General features: G+C 34.3%; 1 protein-coding gene across 1 annotated transcript in view; it reads right to left on the reverse strand.

Moving 5' to 3' along the window:
* LOC149805800 (uncharacterized) overlaps positions 1-21,015 on the reverse strand; it is a 74,889-nt gene that overhangs the window by 31,586 nt on the left and 22,288 nt on the right. Inside the window, exons 4-7 of the mRNA XM_089950502.1 lie at positions 15,836-15,928; positions 14,348-14,415; positions 8,948-9,095; positions 3,723-3,806 (exon numbers count right to left, since the gene is read on the reverse strand). Coding sequence (XP_089806628.1) covers positions 3,723-3,806; positions 8,948-9,095; positions 14,348-14,415; positions 15,836-15,928 — 393 coding nt within the window. The remainder of the gene's footprint in view (positions 1-3,722; positions 3,807-8,947; positions 9,096-14,347; positions 14,416-15,835; positions 15,929-21,015) is intronic.

Genomic DNA, 21,015 nt, shown 5'->3' on the forward strand with positions numbered 1-21,015 from the left:
AATATGACCATCCATTAAAGGGGAGTAGTGACAACAAGATTTTCAATACAGCTTTCATCCTGGCCATTTTGCACGTACAGCTGGCACCATTTATTTTGGACCAACCAAGTATTAAAAGAAGTATATTTGGTGAAATGTCCCAAGATGATATGGCCATCTACTCGGAACGAGTAAAGATAACAATATTTTCTATATTGACACATTGATGGCCATATTGTGTCAGTCTACATCATTTTCACTTAGACAACTAGACACTTTAAGAACTCCTCTGATACAACCTCCATGGTCAGGTATACTGTTTGTCTTTATTGTTAATCCATATTGCCTAGGGGTGAATAAGGTCTTTGTCTATTAAACCAGCAAGAGAGAATTGTTTGCAGGATTTGATTGTTACCTTAAGTGTTCAAGACTTGTGATGTTTGTTGCTTTCCCCTCAATGTTACAATGATTACATTTCCAATCACCAGCTTTGTTTTACTGATGTTTAAACCACTATTTTGCAAGTACTATTTTGCAAGTGGTCTGCCCCTTTTCACTTCTTTCAGTTACAGTAATTATTTTCTCCAGCATTAAAATTTGTCTCTTTTTAGTTGGAGGTTCATCCATTGTTATTATGGTACTTGGTGTTAACATTATTAGTGCTCAGTTGTAATATCGACCATAAAGATGGTTTTGACTGGGCTTTGGGAAAATATGAAAAATCTATACATGTGGATTGCATATTGAACAATTAATGAAATAAAAAGAAACAGTTATCTCATCCTGAAACAGACTCATATACTCAGAGACAAAAGTCGGTATACCAGCAACACCAGCAGGGATTAACTCTATAAACAAAGAGTCACACCAATGTCAGTAAAACAAATTTAGGGTGTTATAAAGGAAAAGGAGCAAGTCAAAAACAATTTCATATGCTAATACATGTACATGTGATCTTCAAATGTAAATGTGATTTTATGCTCATTGATAGAATTATATCTTTATTGCTATATAATTTTGTTTTAGATGAATGCATACATACAATATTTTAACAAGAACTATTAATAAAGAATACAATATATACGTACAGTGATTGTGGTTGTTTTTCTTTAAATTGTTCTGAAAATGGGCCTTGAAAACTGATCTTTTTGTAAAAACCTGTTATGAGAGACCACCTGTCTTGAGAGACTGCTTTTTGCTGGTAGAAGGGACAGTCTCTCATAACAGGTTTTACTGTACCAGATTGGCACTATTTAAATTTAGTTTCCAGAATCTAAATACTGACAAAGCCCAAAATAGTTACTGTCAGTTATAAATTTTCCCCTTGAGCATATACTTTTATGAAGTTGAGGTTACTCACTATTGTTGTTGTGGTTTAACGATATTTTTCAGCACAAGATAGGCTATACACAGCCGCCAGAATAACTTGTGGAGGAAGAACGCAGGAAAATTACCCCCTCCCCATTAAATTGCCTGTTCTCATGGCAGTTTATTGAATATGTACACCTATTCATAATTACAATAATTTAATCTAGGTACTCCTATTAGTTTTAAATAAGGACCATATTTCATGTTATTTTTAGTATCCTTCATGCTATAAAATTAATAATTATATGTATCAGATTTTTGAGTAAACAAAACTTCCAAATTTTTGGTCAAATCCTCTTATTTTTCTTACATAAAAGGTTTATGTTTGCCAAAGTGATCAAAAATATTGCCCTTTTAGTTTTACAAGACAGAAGAGATTAAAATCATTGTTTTTGTTGCATTTTTAGTTACCTATTATTTTTATTTCATTTTTTGATGTTAAAATTGAAGACAGGTTCTCATTTCAAACGGCTTCAAAAAATATACCAAAGTACAATTTAGGTACATACATCCAATGACCAGTTTTTGAGGTTTTGGGGTTTGTTTTTTTTTGCTAAGCAAGTTATGACTACTGATTAACTGCATGTAAGTTCTTAACTGAGACATCAAATAATGAAAACGGGAGATTAACAAAATACATTCATCATCATTTATAATCATGCAGAAAGGTCATTGCTCATTTCTTTCCGTTATTATCATATTTCACTACATATTTTATGTTTTTTATTTGCATCTATAAGCAAAGTTCACACTTTAAACGGCTTCAAAAAAATATCATTCTGATATGCAAAACAACCAATGTATTGTTTGTCAAGTATGTTTGGTGTAATCCCATATGAAAAATATAAATATCTGTTTCCTCAATGAAAAACCAACCTCAATTATCTGTTAACTTCACATAAATGTTGAACTGAGCTATTGGGATTGTCGGACACATTTTCAATACCCCATGGGTAGCCTCATTTCCCTACAAAGAGCCTCATGAATTTGATCCACTGAGGCGAATGTGGTCTTCAATCAAGTATTTATTGGAAAAGACCAAGCTAAAGGTAAAAGCATGTGCAAAGTGTCAAATTTTAAATAGTATTGAACCTTAAAGTTGAATGCATTGAGCATTAAAATTTTATCACATTTAAGTCAGAAAAGTCTTTGTGAAGGGTCCCTTCGACGTTTCTTCTTTTCTCCCCACCATGTCAGTGTTAAACTTGAAAAGCCAAAATCTACAACTCATTTAGATTTGACTAGGACATCACAATGCTGTCCTGAGAAAATAAACATTTGAGCTACCAACCATAACCATTTGATAGGAACTCAAGTCAAATAGTCATTTTCAATGGAAAGTCAATTGTAACGTAGTTCAGAGATCCTAGGCTGATCAAATCTGACGAAAGAAATGCTTATCTCGGGAAAAGTTTAGGAACCGCTGCATATGACTGGTAGAGTAAATTAAGGCATACACTTTGGAAGTAATGTGAATTTAAAGTGACGACCTTGGTCAAAATTCTTTAGTCCATCATTTCCTGATAGAGAAGTTTGGCTCTGAGGACACCTAAAAAGAATAGTGCTTTCCTCGTTAAACAAGAAAATGGGACTAGGTGGCTGTCTTGTAAGAGAAGACAGGTTTCAGTGCAAGGACGCACTATTTCTGAAAGAGAACAGCATTAAGCTTTCTGGGAGAGGCAGGACAGTCCAAAGACGGAAGTCTGGAAATAGATGATATGTTCAGAATAAAGAACAAGGAAAAGATGAAGCATTCAGAATAGGAAGACTAGAGAACAGGAATACGTAATACATGCATCACGAGAGGAAGATGATGCAATCAGTTGTGGACATTGCACTCTTTTCACCCTCGTTATTATGATGAAATAAATCCAAATTAGACACTGCTATTAAGTTCTGTTGACATTACGCAGACTGAATTGGAGTTGCCACTATTAATTGTTATTAACTTTTGTTATTTTCTTGTTTAAGGGGGCACGTATTGCATTATTTCTTCCCAACTGTCTTGCTCAGTTCTCTGTTGATGTTCTATTCATCCACTCCCACATTGCATCATCGAAAAAGGTATGGAGGATCAAGAATTCATTCCAGGGATGTGAATTTCGAACTGTGCAATAAGAAAGTGAATTGTGACTTTGTATTGTCTGGAATTATTGTTATTTGAGCCATACTCATTTTCATAATAACAATGTATGGTTATATGAACCATACTCATTTTTTCTTTGTTTAATATATTCAGACGAATAATTCTTTATTTACCTGTTCATGAAAGAGTCATGTTTCATCTTTTGAACTGTGTCATAGTGTGTAAGGTGGCTCATTATTTGAGTAAACATGTTTGCAAGTTGTTGGTCATTTTTATCTGCTTCATCTACCTTTTCATCAGTCTTCATGTTTTTTTCCTTCAGTTGTTTTATCTGCCGAGTCTTCTCCAACAACTCTGATTTCAAGTTTTCTTCCTGAAAGAAACACATTTTTGGAGCTATTAATACAGTTAAAATAGTGCTACATCAGAATTAAGAATCTTTAAGCAGAACAATGGGACTCTGGCTTCTATTGTTGACTGATGAGTATTAAAACAATCTCTGATATTCCTGAGAAGTTCCAACAGTACAAAATTCAATAAGGCCAAAGAAAACTTGTGGTTCAGGTAACATGATCTAACTTATTTTAACCATACCATCCCAATACATTTTCATCACATAAGCTAGAAATAAAAACAGTAATGACCATGCCCCTTTCTCATATCTGAACTAGCGGCTTTGGAATGGTAAGTGTGACACAAACTAACACAAGCTGGATAAAAATGTAATAAAAAAAATATTGTTGCCAACTTTCCTATATATTATTATTCACATTCTTACTGGAACCACAAATATTTTTTATTTTTGCCTAACAAAAATATTTTCTTACATTTGAGTTAACGTGTTCACAATATACTTGTAAGTTGTTATAGGGTTTAACGCCATTTTTCAGCACAAGATAGGCTATACATGGCAGCCAGTATAAATGGTGGAGGAAGAACCACTGAAAATCCCAGAAGAACCAGAATCACAAGTATTCTGGTGAAAACCTCATGGAACCGTTACATCATTTGTGAATATATTAATATTTTAATAATCTTCAAGCCAGGATGCTTTTTGGTCAAGTTCTGTTGATTTTGTTGTTTATATTAGGCAGAAGGTATTTAGATGCTTTTCTATTGCAGGCATTAGACAAGCATGATTGGTATCAAAGAAAACAAACCTCAACGCCTTGATAAATAAAATCTGTTGGGTGCTTTATTCACAAGAAATCTACCTCCATTTAGCCACAACATGCTTTAAACAGCAAAACATGTTCACTTTAATTGCTCAATGTAAAAAGAAGGCTGCAATGTACATGTTGTACAAAGTTAATGAAAGGAAATGCTGAAAATATTTCTAAAACTAATGATCAATACATTTAGATCCAAATATAACACTGACTTGAGCCCAAAAGCCAACATTTTCAACCAAAGTTTACATGAAAACTAAAAGGAAGCTACTGTTAAACTTAACCCAGTGCAACTTTAAAGTTGAGCTTTAATTTTAAGAGAAATATACAATAGTTTAAACTTAAGTTACATGTCCAAATTCTCTGACACTTCAGTCTAATGACTTTGAAATTGCTTCAAAGTAAATACAAGTCCCACTACATGTCAAAACAATGCTGTTCAAATCCTCAAATTGTCTACACTTCAGTGCAGAACTGTTTTACTAAAGTACAGTTCACATCAGTTTCTCTTATCTTATAATTTTCTGAGCTCGGTTACAGGATTAATTTACTACTAAATAAGCAGTTACCAAAGTACCTACTAAAGTCGTGATTTTCAGTCATTAAGTATGTGCACACACAACTAAAGATCATTGGTTTATCTCCAAAATGTTATGCTATTAGTTTAAAAAAATATATTTTACAACTACATACAGTGGAATGCCAATTATGTGGGTAATTTATGGGCATAACATGTTGATAAACCATAATACAGTAGCTGAACACTGACCTAAATGCAACACTTAGCCATGGAATGAAATACTGACAGATGGACAGACATGGGGGAAAGATATGAAAATAAAACTGAGTGATCATCATAAATATGAAATAATAATACTTTACAAATTTTTAAAATATTCAATATCCTTAACTAAATACTGTGCAGGAATGCAAAGTGAAAATGCACCATACTTGTCACAAAGAGTTAAAAGAGCTTCTCTCGATTGAAATTTAGTTACTGGAGCCCATCTTTTTTTCCACAGGTACCATATATAAAATTTTGTGTAGTTGACTTGCTCAGGTATTACAATAGGGAAAGAAAGTTATCAGAAATAACTGCAAATCACACTGTTTTAATGTCATTAAATTTCAGTGTCGACTGGTGGTAGAAAATGTAGGCCAAGGTTATAAATGGACCTGTGAATGAAGAAAAAAAAATGCAATGTGGCCTCTCATGTGATAAGGTTGAACACCCTTGGTCTACTCACATATCAGTATTACATCCACAGGAAAAATAAATGACAGTTATGAAGCAGTGTTTACTCATTTCTATACTACAACCCCTTAAATTTAGAAGCTTCTGGAAATGCATCTGTAGTTTTTGGCTTTTGGACAATGTTTGCAAAAATTCATTTTCTAAATTTAAATTCAAATTTTATTCCTGAAAAACCTGCACATTATTTTATAAAAACAAACCAAAGCATGCTATAACGTTGCCGCAAGTGTGCTGGAAAACTAACTTTCATACGAAAATGACTGCCACAAAGAAGCGGCAAATAAACAAGTTTGTGAACCAAAGGCATTATTTTTCTGAATGGGTTGCTTTATTTACAAGTAATATAAAGATTGATTAGCTAATGTTTGATGATATAAAGAGCAACAACCAAATTTAAAAAAACTGAGTTCTCCACTTTTCAAGGGAAGGTGAGGAGAATAACTTCCAGGAGATAGGGGACAGATGATAATGTAGTAGAGTAAACAAATTATGATACATTTTTATTCAGTTCAGGTCAAAAGTTGTTTTGGTGTTCATTTTAATTCATTCATGTATATGCATATTACCATTACTAGACATTACTAGACATTGTGATGATGATATCTGTATGTGAGTGACCTCCAATTATCACAACCTATGCAAAGAGGTTTTTGTATAATTGTGGAGAGGATGATGGGCACCTTCTAGTGTTCGCAGATATGCCACGTGGACTGCTTCTGTAATTTCAGCTCATTTTCTTTTCAGACCCTTGCCAGTTGTGATGCCAAGCTTTCCTTTTAAAACAAACATTTATTTTGGAGCTAGGTACGCAGTTAAAATAGTGCAGCTTCAGAAATGAGAATCAGTAAACAGAACAAAAGTACCTCAAAGGGGGTGAGGCTCTACTAGTAAAAAGAATTTCCAGGAATCCAAGGCAAGTCCACATTGCTTATTTTTAACTGTGTAGTACTAAAACATTATCTGATATTCTTGATAAACTCCAAAGGTAAAAAATTTGCCAAGGCTAAAGAACAAAATGTTTGGTTCTGGTAACCCAACCTACCTTATTTTAATGGCCCTGACCCTACAACTTTTCAACACATATGCCAAAAAATGAAAACAAATAACTTTTGTTTTCGTAAACAAAATTATTTTCTTACAGTTCAGTTGACATGTTCACAATATACCTAAAGTGCAACATACAATTATTTAATTTATTTGAACCTGATATCACATATAGAAGATAAAGAAACTTATTTCTGACAATGTCAGTATAATAACCACCCGTTAAATATAATGGTTAAATCAAAATATTTGTAATAATTTTTAAGAAAAAAACATTACTGTACTGGTGTCATTCAAGGTATTTTTCAGATATTTTTACAAACTGTATTACATGACATAAATTCATTTTTTGTTATCTGCATTATCATGCTTATAAGCCCATAAAACTAAAAACTGGAGTCATGACCTTTAACCTAAAAACAATGTTAGAGTGCTATCAGCTTTTGTTCAGTGAAATGCAAACTAAACACAAATTCTGCTCAAAATTCCCTTTTATAACCGCTCTCTTGCTAATAGGCAAGTGTCTGGGTTCATAAGCTTCAACTGCAGCATATCCAACGGTACAGGATTGGGAAACTCAAATTTTGGTCAAAATAAATCAACTATATACAAATAAGCACATAAATTCACTTGTCTCTTCCCCCACTGGACACACTCTGTTGATATTAATATGCCAGCCGTGCTCTTTTTGCAGCCTCAAGGCAAATTTCTTTTGCTTTCCTTTCTGTCACCACCGATGTTTTTGGCTCAGTGTTCAATCTTTTTTATATATCTCAAAATGTTTCTTCCCCTTTCAAACACCTCCATATACTGGCTGTAATTTGTGCTTCTGATATTCAATTTTGCTGGATGCAGCTTTTTTTGGATGTGATGTCTGCTGCTCTAGTACTAATATTAGTACCCCTACTACTATCACATTTCAGGGCCTCCGAGTGGTCTAAAGCGCTCACCATTACGGATCACTGCCATGTCACCTCTGTCTGAGTGGGTTCAAGTCTTGGGTTCAGCCAATGTGGGTATGTGAGAAAGCCTGCCAGTAGCTTCTCGTGGGCTGGTGCTTCTTTCCGGGGTTTTCCCGGGTTCTTCCTCCAGCATTAATGCTGGCTGCCATGTATAGCCTATCTTGTGCTGAAAAATGGTGTTAAACCCTACAACAACAACAACAACAATCACATTGGAGATGTGACACCATAGCTAGCTGTCTAAAACAGCAATTAGCGTTAATTCAAATCTTTCTAATGCAAAGATCACAAAACGCCAGTCCTCTGGAATTCAGTTTTCTTATGAATGTACCAACTACATTTCCATCTAATTTCTGCTTGAGCCATTCCCATTTCCACAAATTTTTCAAACCTTTATCCAAACTTTTTGTTGCCCTGTTCTCTCTAAAAAAAACTTGAGATACTATATTTTGCAAGCATGCATCATTCTTTCCACTTCCATCAGTTTCTGATCACACTGGATCAGTAAAAACTTTCGACCAATCAGAATACTCTTAACAATGATCAAGTGTTAAATAATACATGGAACTGATATTTTACAAGGATCGTTGCGGAATGAAACTGGATAGATTATTTTTTTTAGTAGAAATATATGAGTAGAAACTTTTGACCAATCAGAATACTCTTTACAATGATCAAGTGTTAAATATACAGAATGTATACTTTACAAGGATCATTGCGGAATGGGACCAGTCCATTTTTTTAAAACTGGATTGGAGATGACATAAAAAATACAGACTACACTAAGAATCTGATTTTTGTCTAAAGGAAAAAAGTGGAATTCTGCTTTAAAATGGAGAAAAATCAAGCCTGGTGTAAGAATGTTTCTTGTTTCTTCATTAAATCATACAGTGACTTCGTTTCTAAGTGATGATACCATTGAAACTGACTTTAACTGGACGAGTTAAAAATGAAGGATAAAATATAACAAATCATGACCAACTGTCTGACAGTAAATGTTACAAATGGCCCTGTTCCCTGAGCTGTCATTTCATCTTGTCCTATATCCTGATTCTGATTTATTATCAATTCCCCTGGGCCTTACCTTTTGTTGCATCTCAGAAATTACTTTCTGGCATGCCTTCACCTGTAGATTTAAGTCTTCTGTCTTTACTGTCAACTGGCAGTTCTCTGCTCTAAGTTGCATGTTCTCTTCTATCAGCAGCCACAGTCTTTTCTGATCCTTCTGCTCCCTGGCAAGGACACACACAACATAAATCACACAAGTTATTAGATCTATTAATGATGCTTGCATCGCAAAGGGTCCTGGTCACTGCAATTTATTATTTATGGCCTTAAACAGAGGAATGTGTTCTGGGAAAACAAAGAAGGGCATTCCTTTATATGATGACATAAGATGCTTGACATCATTCCTTCAAGTACTCATTAATACAAGCAGCATCCTGTGATTGGGTCCAAATCAGGGAGATTAGCGTAATGACACTAATCAAAGTGTGAAAGTGTAGAACATACCAAACCTAAGCAAATTAACAACAATGAATAACAGTTACTCAACTTTATTAATTTTCTTATGTTATTATAGCTAGGCTTCACACATTTAAATTTCTCTACCCAAGCATTGCAGAACTTACATATATTTTTTTGAGACAACATATTTGCCTTCAAATCTGTTAGCGTACATTTCAACATGATACCAAAATTATTATATCTCCAAAAAGTTCAAGAACTGCCTTGTCAGGTTGCCTGCAATCTGTTATACATGACACATTACTCAATACTGAAATATTGAGGAGTATAACAACATACCTGTGTACCATAAATGCAGCAGTGCATGTCACGCGCCATGAGTTGATCAGTTGTTAGGTCTCAAATAACTTGATTGACAGATTACGAGTCATAAACAGTCTACTAAATTTTGTTTTAGCTAGCAATACCTATGCTCAGCAGATTTGTGATTTCCATGAGTTTTTGTTGACAAATTGGTAGATCAAAAATCTGGGTCCAAAATCAAAAGACAAATGTACAATCCTGGAGACTTGGCATGTGTGCAGTCTACTTTTCTACTATCTGCATTTTAATTAGGCTTGATATTCGGCCTTTTTCTATATTATATATATTTATATTTCTGGTAATGGCATTTTCCTATTTGTCCATTTCACTTCTGGAAACAATTTGTAAAATGGTACAAAGATTTTATGGGTAACTTGTTACTCAGCCAAGATCTGCACATAAAACACAAAATATTCATCTACTATATAAACGGATGCTTAAAAATAAACCACAGAACACAGTAATAATAGTACTCAAGAACTTAAAACAAAGCTAAACCTACCAGACTTCATATTTCTGATATACATTATCAAAATCAGATTGAAATGACAACCTTCAAAGGTACAAATATGTATTAATGAGTTTTATGCATGTCAATTGCCTGGTATTACTAACTGCCTGAAGTGAACTTTGAAAATGTGTGAGAAAGTCTATTGCAGAACTAATTGATGCCTATATGAAGAAAGCAAATTTGTTAGTAAATTATGCAGCTTCAAGGCTTCTATCTGCCCTGTCTGTTGCTTGTATTGCTGATGCAGACAAATTTTCTTATTGTTCTCCTCAGATAGCCTGTTCTTGTATGTCTCAATCAGCAGTCTGAAGCCCTCTATCAGCTCTGCCTGTTACATGTTCTGCTCATGCATTCACGTTTTCTATTTGTCCTTCCAATCCATCAGCAGCATCAAGTCCTCTAACTATTTTGCATGCAGCTTGTTCTGCATGTGCATATGCCTCATGTTTGGTATCAAATTCATTGAAGTACTCATATATACAAGCAACATTCAGTGCTAAGTTATCAAAGTGATAACCAAGGGCTACAACTCTGTCCAAGCCAAAGCATACAAGACAAAAAGATGAATCTAGGTCTATGAAACAATACTCACTTTAAAATGCTTCTGAGTATGTTGAATGGTTCATGAGCTATGCTGCTTACAAGCAACATACCACACAAAGATATGAAGTTCATTCACAAAGGTCATAACTCCATCCAAAATTGTGTAGATATGGTAAAGTCCAGACAAAAACACATCTGAGGATATGAAACAATGTTCACATCAAAAATGCATCAGAATCTGTTGAATGGTTATTGAGCTATACTGATTACAAACATGATATGCCAAGAGATAAAGTTGACTGACAAGGACCATAAGTATGTCCAAAAATGGTGCTGCTGAGACAAAACCCATAAAAAGCAAATCCAGGTGAAAGTGACAGTATTCTTACTGAATTACATCATATGTTGAAAGCTTCTGAGCTACGTACAAGGCAAATACCATTCCAAGTTTCCATGTAAAGGTAAGAATTTGCTTCACAGGACCATAGTTCTATCCAAAATGGAGTAGATGAGAATAAATCCATTAAAAGTTACATCAAAGCCTATGTTCATACCGTACTGTCTGTGAACTACACTGCTTACAGGCAATATCCCATACAAAGATCCCAAGTTCAATGCCAAGGGCCATAACTCTATCCAAAATGGAGTTTACAACAAAGCATTCATAAAAGGCATATCTAGATTTACGATACAATGGCACTAGAACATTATGAATGGCTCCTTAAGTATACCGGTTACAAGGATCAGCCATATAAAATGGCAACTGCACTATCAAAATTAGACCAGAAAAGATACTTTTAAAGGCATATATATAATAAACAGACTGACAGACAAATAAAAGAAGTGATTACTGCACGATTCCCACATCACTAGTTTCAAACAGCAGTGATCATTATATAAAAAATCCCAATCAAAATACATAAATCATCCAATTCTGCATACATCTGGATATATAAATAACTTCCATACAATGTAAGAAAATTCAGCGACACAAGGTTTCTGACATTCCAAACAAGTGCCACTCCTCATCCTGGAAGAGTTACTAGTCATATGAACATACATAAGAATAACAATTATTATACAGCTCTCCCATTATAACGCGCTTTGCTATAACATGATTCCAGATATAACAAAGTAACACTATGGACCCCATAATCAAAATTATTAAAATTATAATAATAATAATAAAAAAAGAAAAAGAAAAGAAATTTTCAACATCTATCAGCTGAAAACATTACATAAAAATTACTGTACTTGATTGGGACATTACCAGAATGTGTTTTTAGAGTCACAGTTTAACTCTAATTAGCCACTAATGTATTCAATGTGAGATATGGTATTCCTAACAGGTTACTGCACACCTGAAATTTAACCATGTCTCTAATAAGCCACAATTGTCACTGGTCAGTGTCAGCTATTGCATTTGGCTCAAGTAAATAGGGCTGCTAAATTTGCCTTTAGCACTATAGCCACCACAACAGATCACTGACTTAATCTCTGTGAACACAGTTCACGGATTACACAGAAGACCAGCTTATTGTTGACCACTGTTTATTGACACCTGGACAGTAAGAGATCACAGAAAGAATTAGTGGCGGCTTGTCTTTTGAACTTGCTGCCGCTTTCATATCCTGTTGCAGTGCAGCCCAAAAAAGATAGTTGCTTATTTACGTGCTTAATGTAGCTAGGTCCATTCAAACAATAAGTGTCACTTTTGTGAAATCAGATTTAAAAGTGAGTTCAGTATTATCCATATTTATGAATGAATTAAAACATTTAATCTCGCAATGGAGATGTCCAGGAAAAGGAAGCTTATTCTGTGAGTAGGATTGCAAGTCTGAGTGATTCACAGAGGATGATGTTGAAGATACATTTTAACTAATTTGATGATGTTCAGCACTGGATCAACGTAGATGAGGACTGCCCCACTGTTAAATACAAGACTGATGCTGACATTGTCCAAATTAATCCTAGGCACCAAAGAAGAGAAAATTTAAATTCTGATCAACAGGAAGTAGGATCTACTACTGACAGTGACCAGTAGGACCTGCTGGAAATATGAAATTTTGTTTTCGAAGCCATTTGAGAAAGCCTTTGTAAATTATGCAGCTGAGAAATGTCATAGACTTTGCTTAACCCCCCAAAAACAAAATAAGAATTATCAAATCTCAGACAACATAAAGTCATGAAATACTGTCTGCAGCAAATTCAATCATGTGAGTAAAGAGTGTATATTCTATTTGGATTATTACTTTTGTGAGCAAATGTGTTTATTTCGGACATTGTTGGATTTTAAATGGATTGCATATGTGCATGTAAGTTTGACATTTAGTTGGTTATTTTTCTGTTATTCCGGTTTTGGAATTGCTAAAAGCGTGCTGCATGTGATGTGACATACCTGTCATATGTAACTGATATTTTTGAACTGAAAATGAAGATATTTTATTGATCAAAATGATGACCTTATTCTGCGCACTTGTTAAAGACAGATGTTCATTTTTCTAATTGCAAAATGGGTGTAGAAGTGGTAAATATGCAATTGTGAGCTCTTAACAAAGAATGAAGCTATTATCGTCTGGCCTCAAGACTTAATCATTTTTTGGGGCAAGTGATGAAATTTTCCATCATTTTAAACTTGATGCATCTGTAGACGTAAATTATAACTGGCAAATTTATATATTAAAATGATGTGTTTACATCATAATTTTTTATGCTACTCATAATCTGGTCTACCATATGTATAACAATATGGGTTGAAAGAAACAACCTGAAGCAAGGTATTGTTTTTTTATACTTATTAAAACATTATAATCAGAAACAATTTATAAATACCATGTAGTGAAAAAAAAATAATTAACACAAAAACGAACTATACATTTGACTGGTGTGTTGTTCACTCCCCCTCCACATACAAGTGCACTCATTATATATTTTTTCGATCATCTTAGCAATACCATTCTTCGGTACATAATGCAGCCAGGAGTTATGGACCCTGACTACCGCATTATAATGGAGGAGAGCTGTACTAACCCATTTTTGGCACTTGTGTAATTTATGTATCCCAATTATGACACTAATATTGCTTGAATACTTTATACTTCTTATAATGGCATTTACCTATTAATATGTGTATTTCCACTTCAAAAAAAATAAAATAATAAAAAGGTGCACATATTTTATGGGTAAAAGTGTTACTCAGCAAAGATGTTATTGATTTATATCAGTACATAAAACATAAAATAATCACCTACTATACAAACTTGTGCTTAAAAATAAACAGAATACAGCAATCATTCTGTTCAGGAATTTAAAACAAAGCTAAACCTATCACGGTTAATATGTTTGATAAACACTATAAAAATCATGCTTAAATGACAACTATAAATGGTACAAGTCTTCACTACAGAGTTTTCTGCAGGCAGCTGCCTGGCATTACTAATGACATATGTGCACTATGATAATGGGTGATAAAGTCTACAGGAAAACTATTCGATGTCTACATAAACATTGGATATTTATTTATTCACGTGCTAACCAAAATCTACCAAAGACCCTAATACTATAAAACTCATTGAGAAAAATATCACAGCTTCAATCTACCTGTTTTCTTGACTCTTCTGCAATTCCTGCTTACACTCAGTTTCTTGTAAGTGTATGTTGCTTCTGAGCTGCAACGAAATACAACGTAAAAGTAGACTGCCTTTTTTCTAACCCACTGAAAGTTATCACAAGTTCTTTTTTTCTGGACTAGATTCTGTATTTTATCTGAGTGGTAAATAAATTCAAGTGCTACATATGTGATGTCATTTACCTGATGTCATCAATCCACAATGTTTAACACAAGAGTTGTGCATGGACCTTTCTTATCCTTAAATGTTTTTCTGAGATGTTGATTTTTACATAAAAATACATTCTGAGCTATTTTAATTTTCTGAGTATTTTTTAAAACCAATTCTTGAAGCTAAAAGGATGTGTCATATAAGACTGGGTTGCACAAGCTGAGTATATTTCATAACATTGCAACTCTTTTCTACACATTCTAAAACCAAAAAAATATTCTCCAGTAAAGCCAAATTCCACACAGAAATATCGTCAGCAATATTCCTGAAATATGTATAGGACAGCTATGATTTTGTTGTTATGGATCTAATAGTTTCATTCTACTTTTTTAATACTGTGAATTCCTTTACTTTTGTGGATATCAACTTTCATGGTTTTTTAAGAGAAAAAAATGACATTTTTTTCAGTCCTTAAAGTCATGGATTGCTGAATCGATCAAATTGTACAATGAATTAAACAAATGTCTGGACTTATGCAGTTACTTTTTCTTTACTATTTTCCACACTAAATTACATGGTTAAACATTATTGGTTTATCGCCATGCTATACCACCATTCAAGAAATCATTTTCTACACAACTACATAAACAGCATGCCAATTAATTACATTATTACCTTGCAGGGACTCCAATTATGTCCCCCAAAATTTAAAACCCTAATGATTCAAATCAATTATCCTGAAGACCAATCATTCCAACAAAATGACAATCTTCAGATTTTGTTATAACCAACTCATTACATAAAACAATACAATTTATAATCTTATTATCCCTTCAAAAATGTACCCAGAAATTTAAACATTTATGTCACATTCTAGAGCAACATCAGATGTAAGTAGTGCCCATTTCAAAATGTCCTCATGCCTGTTGCTGTTCTTACATCATAATAATTTCACATTGATTAAAGATACATGATTACTAATAGTGATGTATACAATAGTTTCAGGGAATGGAAACTGAACGAGACCATCAATTTCTTTTAACATTTTGGGAATTCCATTAAAAACCAAAAGTTTAGGTACTTCATTTAAATGTTATTTTCATTACCTATCTTTCATTATCAGGATCTCTTCTTCATATCTAGCTGAGTGTTTGTCTGCAAAAACTTCACAATTTGGGAAGTATCACTACAATTACTTCAGAGAGTTGAAAAATGTCTCACATAGGAAAGAGATGAGGATGTTCCAAATGCAATAGAATAAGTCTTCAAATGACACAAATGTCTAACCTTGTCAGTATAGTTTTCTCACCTTTCGAGGATTCCTCTTCTTTTTATCCGTACTTGAAACTGATGGGTTATCTTTCACAAGATCTGGGTTTTCCAGCACCGGTGCCTCCCCCTGCTGCAAAAACATGTCTAGGTTAATAGATGAAGGTTCCCCGATGAAATGGAAATGTAAATGGTGTGTATAAAGGGTAATCAGATAATAGTAGATAAATTAGGGTGATTAACAGTCCACATTAGTTAAAATTACTCAAAACAAAAAGGTTGCAGACAAGCTGTTTCAGAATAAATGTTAACTTCCTTCAAGAAATTTAAAATACAGGACATGTGCTAAAAAATGACTGAGATCCAATATAGTCAAGTTAATAAAGCATTGGCCATCTGTATGTCTTTTAATTTAAAAATCTTTGAGCGTATAGCAAAGAAGTAAGTTAGCACATATTCTGTTTATTTAGGATATGCTAATTTTTCATGTACCAAATTCCAGTAAGTAATTATTGGTAAATAAAAGAATACAAAAATCTTTTTAAAAAATGGCACTCTTCAGATGTACCCACAACCTGGATAAAGATTTTGTTGATGTTGATCTAGGGTTTAACGCCATTTTTCAGCACAAGATAGGCTATACATGGCAGCCAGTATAACTGGTGGAGGAAGAACCCTGGAAAACCCAGGGAAGAACCACCGACCCACGAGAAGCTACTGGCAGGCTTTCCCACATACCCACGCTATCCGAGCCTTGGACTCAAACCCACACAGACAGAGGTGAGATGGCAGTGATCCGGAACGGTGAGCGCTTTAGACCACTGGGCCACTCGGGGCCCCCCCCGGGTATCTGGATAAAGATAAGAATGCATTCACTCTGCAACTTGTTTACTGAAATGCAACTAAGTAAGAAGTCAGGTCAAAATTCACTTCAGTTCACACAAACTACTGTTTTTTTTAAATCCTGAATGAAGTATAAATATGCAAGCAATGATCTTTGACTAGACCCCAAGGTGAATTAGGTCTGATTTTCAAAATTGCTTCACAAACCTGCTGTCATTTTGGAGTTCAAATCTGCACCGCTTTCATTGCAATCAATTAAATATTGCAAAAATCCCATAGCAGACACCATTCATGCAAGAGAAATAATGATAAGACTTATGATAAGGCCATTACGGCACCATGTTGGAAGCTGAATCAGTACAATTCTCGTTCAGAACCAGCTACACATTGATAATGTATGCTGCTATGCCCAGCCATTCATCAAGAGCAGACACATCATGAATTTCAAGATAGCCAACAAGGCAGCCATCTTGGAGGTTGTATTGACATCATTTTAATATAGGTACAATGATACACTGCATTAAAATAATCCATTCTGGAAAAAACAGATGCTGTGAAACCTGCCATGTTTAGGGAGTTTACATTTGCATCATTTTCATTTAGGACCAACCATATATACCGTATTTCATGTATTTTTTTGTACCCTTTTAACTTTTTGTATACAATCCAGTTATAAAATAATAATTATTTAAATATATTATATCTTTTTGTATGCAGCACTTTGTATTTTTCAGTAAATCATTTAAATTTTTCTACATAAAAGTTCTAGGAAGATTTATATTTGCAAAAAAGATCGAAAATACCATATTGCCATATTTTTAAAACAAAAATTAATAATAATGATGATAATAATAATAATAATAATAATAATAATGAGGTCTTTGTATAGCGCCTAATCTTTAGAAGCTCTAAGCGCTTTACAACATTAGACAACACATATAAGATAAAAAACATATAATAATATTATTACAAAAACAAACACCATGAAATTAGAAAAACATTAAAAAAATAAAAAACATGCTGAGAATATTTCAGGTAGGAAACATTATTAGGTCTTTAAGTTTGTTCTTACAGTCGAAATAAGTGAGTTTTCAGAGCCCTCTTGAATGTGATCACTGTCTTTGTGTCTAAGTTCAGTGGGCAATTCATTCCACGTTGCTAGGCCCTGGTATGCAAAAGAACGCTGTCCATATGACTTTGTTTTCATAGTGGGAATAATGAGCATACGATTGTCAGAAGAGGAGTGTAAGTATATTGCTGGTGTGTACACATGGGTGAGATCAGATAGGTATGTTGGACTAGAGTCCAACAGTGAAACGTAACACAGAGAACAAATTTTGTGTTTGATTCTGGATCGAATGGATAGCCAGTGTAGAGTACAGAGCAGCAGGGAGATGTGCTCTCATCGTGGTACTCTAAGTATGATCCGAGCAGCTGTGTTTTGAACTTTTTGAAGTTTCTGGAGTAGATATTGAGATGAACCAGACAGAATTGAGTTACAATAGTCCAGTCTTGAAAGTACTAATGAACACACAAGTGTTTTAGTGGAATCAACTGAAAGATATTTGCGAATTGAGCTGATGCGTCTCAGCTCAAGATATGCAGCCTTGCATATGTTCATGACATGTTGGTGCAATGTGAGAGTACTGTCCAGAGTAACACCTAGGTTTTGTACTGATTGTGTGAATTTAATGTTGGCGTTGCTGATATTTATTGTTTGAGGTAAAGGAGAAAGTCTTTGTGTTGTGATCAGAATGGCCTCAGTTTTATCATCATTCATCTGCAGCTTGATGTTGAGAAAAAAAAAAACAATAATCTGAAGGAAAAAAATGATACAGAGTGACAAACACCTTAGATTACCCCCATGACCCGTTCTGACATAGGACCCTCTCTATCACAATATATGAGAGAAGGTACGTAATTTCCAAATACTTCGTTCCACTCATGACTCTCAATCTCATTCTGCTATTTCTATCTTTAAAGGCACATGTCCATACTATATGGCTTGTTTTACTCCTGAGATATTTTTTTTTCATCAAGCCATCATTGACTTTTCTGAATTGTACCAAAATGAAGTAACAGGCTCCAAAACGTAAGATTTTCGAGAATTTTTATTATAGAGACAAGTCCACGCTCATGTGATAATATGTATAACCTTTTGAGCTAATCATATTTCGGCATTGACATGTGTGCCGCATAGTTTACCTATCTTGACAATAGAACTGCAGGTATACAATGCATGTGCAGTGAAGAAGACAATGTCTAATTCTTGCATGGAACAGGATTCCTAAAGTTGAATCGAGTTAATGGTAAGTAAAAACTTACTTTTGCATCCACCACTGTTCTGTAATTCAAGAAGGGATGTATCATAGAGTCACAAACATGGTACATGTAGCTCTTTTCACCGGTTTTCACATGTGCACACACTTGTCTCAAATGACAAAATTTGCGAAAACTGCACATTACTCGGATAAGTGTCCTTGGTGGGAATGAAAATGACACAGCATTCAGTGATCATTTATGGGATTGAGACTAATTGCTGACATTTATTTTTTCCTGGGGTCATTTTCTGATTTTAGTATGTTGTAAGGTTAAAAAAAAATTCATAAATTGACCTGAATAATGTTTAAAGTTAACAATCTATTTACTGAAGAAAAAATTCTTTGTTGTGTGATAATAATTACTTATTCATGATAATATTCATGGGTGATAAAATAGAACATGACTTCTGTGGATTGCATAAGATATATCTATTTATGTAGGATTTAGAAGAAATGGAATATGACAGACATAATGTAATAATTGGGAGTTCTGAGCAAAAATTCAGGAGATATTATGAAATTGGGAGGTAGGCGTTGAATGACCCCAAAAATCGGGAGTTTTTTTCTCCTGGTGTAGTAGTCAAATTTATCCACCTCTGAAAGCTTCCCTGGAGAAAAAATCTGGCTAACCAATTTCATTGAGGAAAGAATCAGCTACCCCATTCTATCCCCAGGGGAAACAAGTAGCTAGCCAATTCTTTCCCCCTCAAGTTGAACATTTCCCCCCTGGGGAGTGAATTGGCTAAGTGATTCTTTCCCCCCTCCAAAACAATGAGCTAGCCAATTCTTTCTCCCTCCAGCTGAAAGACACCCCCCCCCCCCGTGAAAGAATTGGCTAAGTGAATCTTTCCCCCCTCCAATTACACCTTTTATACATTAGAACAATTAGCAAAACCAAATTTATAAAGACAGATACTGACTGTAAGAATTTTATAAGAACAAATTTCCCCAGGAAATGAATTAATTTGTTTCTAAAACCAACCACATTAAAATAAATATTTACATTACAACCTACCACATTAACAGAAAATATATTAATGTCCTTTCTTCATTGAGGGTGTTTGTATGTTTTTATTATTTAGTTTGGATTTTATATATATATATATATATATATATATATATATATTTAGAATATAAAATGAGTAAATATAACTATTTTAAAGTCTCATTTACAAGAAATATGATTGTCCCAATATGTTAGTTTTTATTAGCATGTGTAAAATAATTTTAGTATTTTATTGAAATTGCCAATTAAAAAGAAAACAATAGAAAGTGTGCAACCAATCTTTCTCAAGTATTCTAGATGATCCTTACTATATGTATATTAAAGGAACGTGTCGGAGGTGTGATAATTACAGGTGAATGTTATTGTTGTAACTGATATTTTGGGGGTTCAGTGGAAGACTGCGAAATGAACATAGTGGGAAGCTGCTAACATTTATCATTGTGGCCATTCGAGACCAGACTGGACAAAAGCCACCACCACCAAATATGCCACAAATGCCAGGAAGCACTGAAAGAACTAGTGAAAAGAAATTACAAAAGACAACAACAGACTTCAACTACTCCATCAATAAGTAATCAATGCAACTGTAATCGACCTAAATTTCTTAAAAGACAAATGAGTCAACAATTGAAAAGACTGCCAACAATACTTTCAAGGAGGCCCCAGGTACACAAGGAAAACAAAAACATTCATAATATCTTCAATCCAGCTGGACCTACAGAAAAACAATGCAAAGACAGTTTCAGTAAAATGCAAATCACCTTCATGAAGCAACCAAAGTATATTTACAGAGGACATCCTCAGCCCCATCAAAACTGCAAATTTGTATAAATTTGTACGGGGCCCTGAGTAGCTGAGTGGTCTAAAGCACTCACCGTTCTGGATCGCTGCCATCTCACCTCTGTCTGCGTATGTTCGAGTCCAAGGCTTGGCTAGCGTGGGTACGTGGGAAAGCCTGCCAGTAGCTTCTCGTGGGTCGGTGGTTCTTTCCTGGGTTTTCCAGGGTTCTTCCTCCACCAGTTATACTGGCCGCCATATATGGCCTATCTT

Source organism: Sinohyriopsis cumingii, chromosome 2 (assembly GCF_028554795.1).
Source record: "Sinohyriopsis cumingii isolate HCF-2022 chromosome 2, ASM2855479v2, whole genome shotgun sequence".
NCBI lineage: Eukaryota > Metazoa > Mollusca > Bivalvia > Unionida > Unionidae > Sinohyriopsis > Sinohyriopsis cumingii.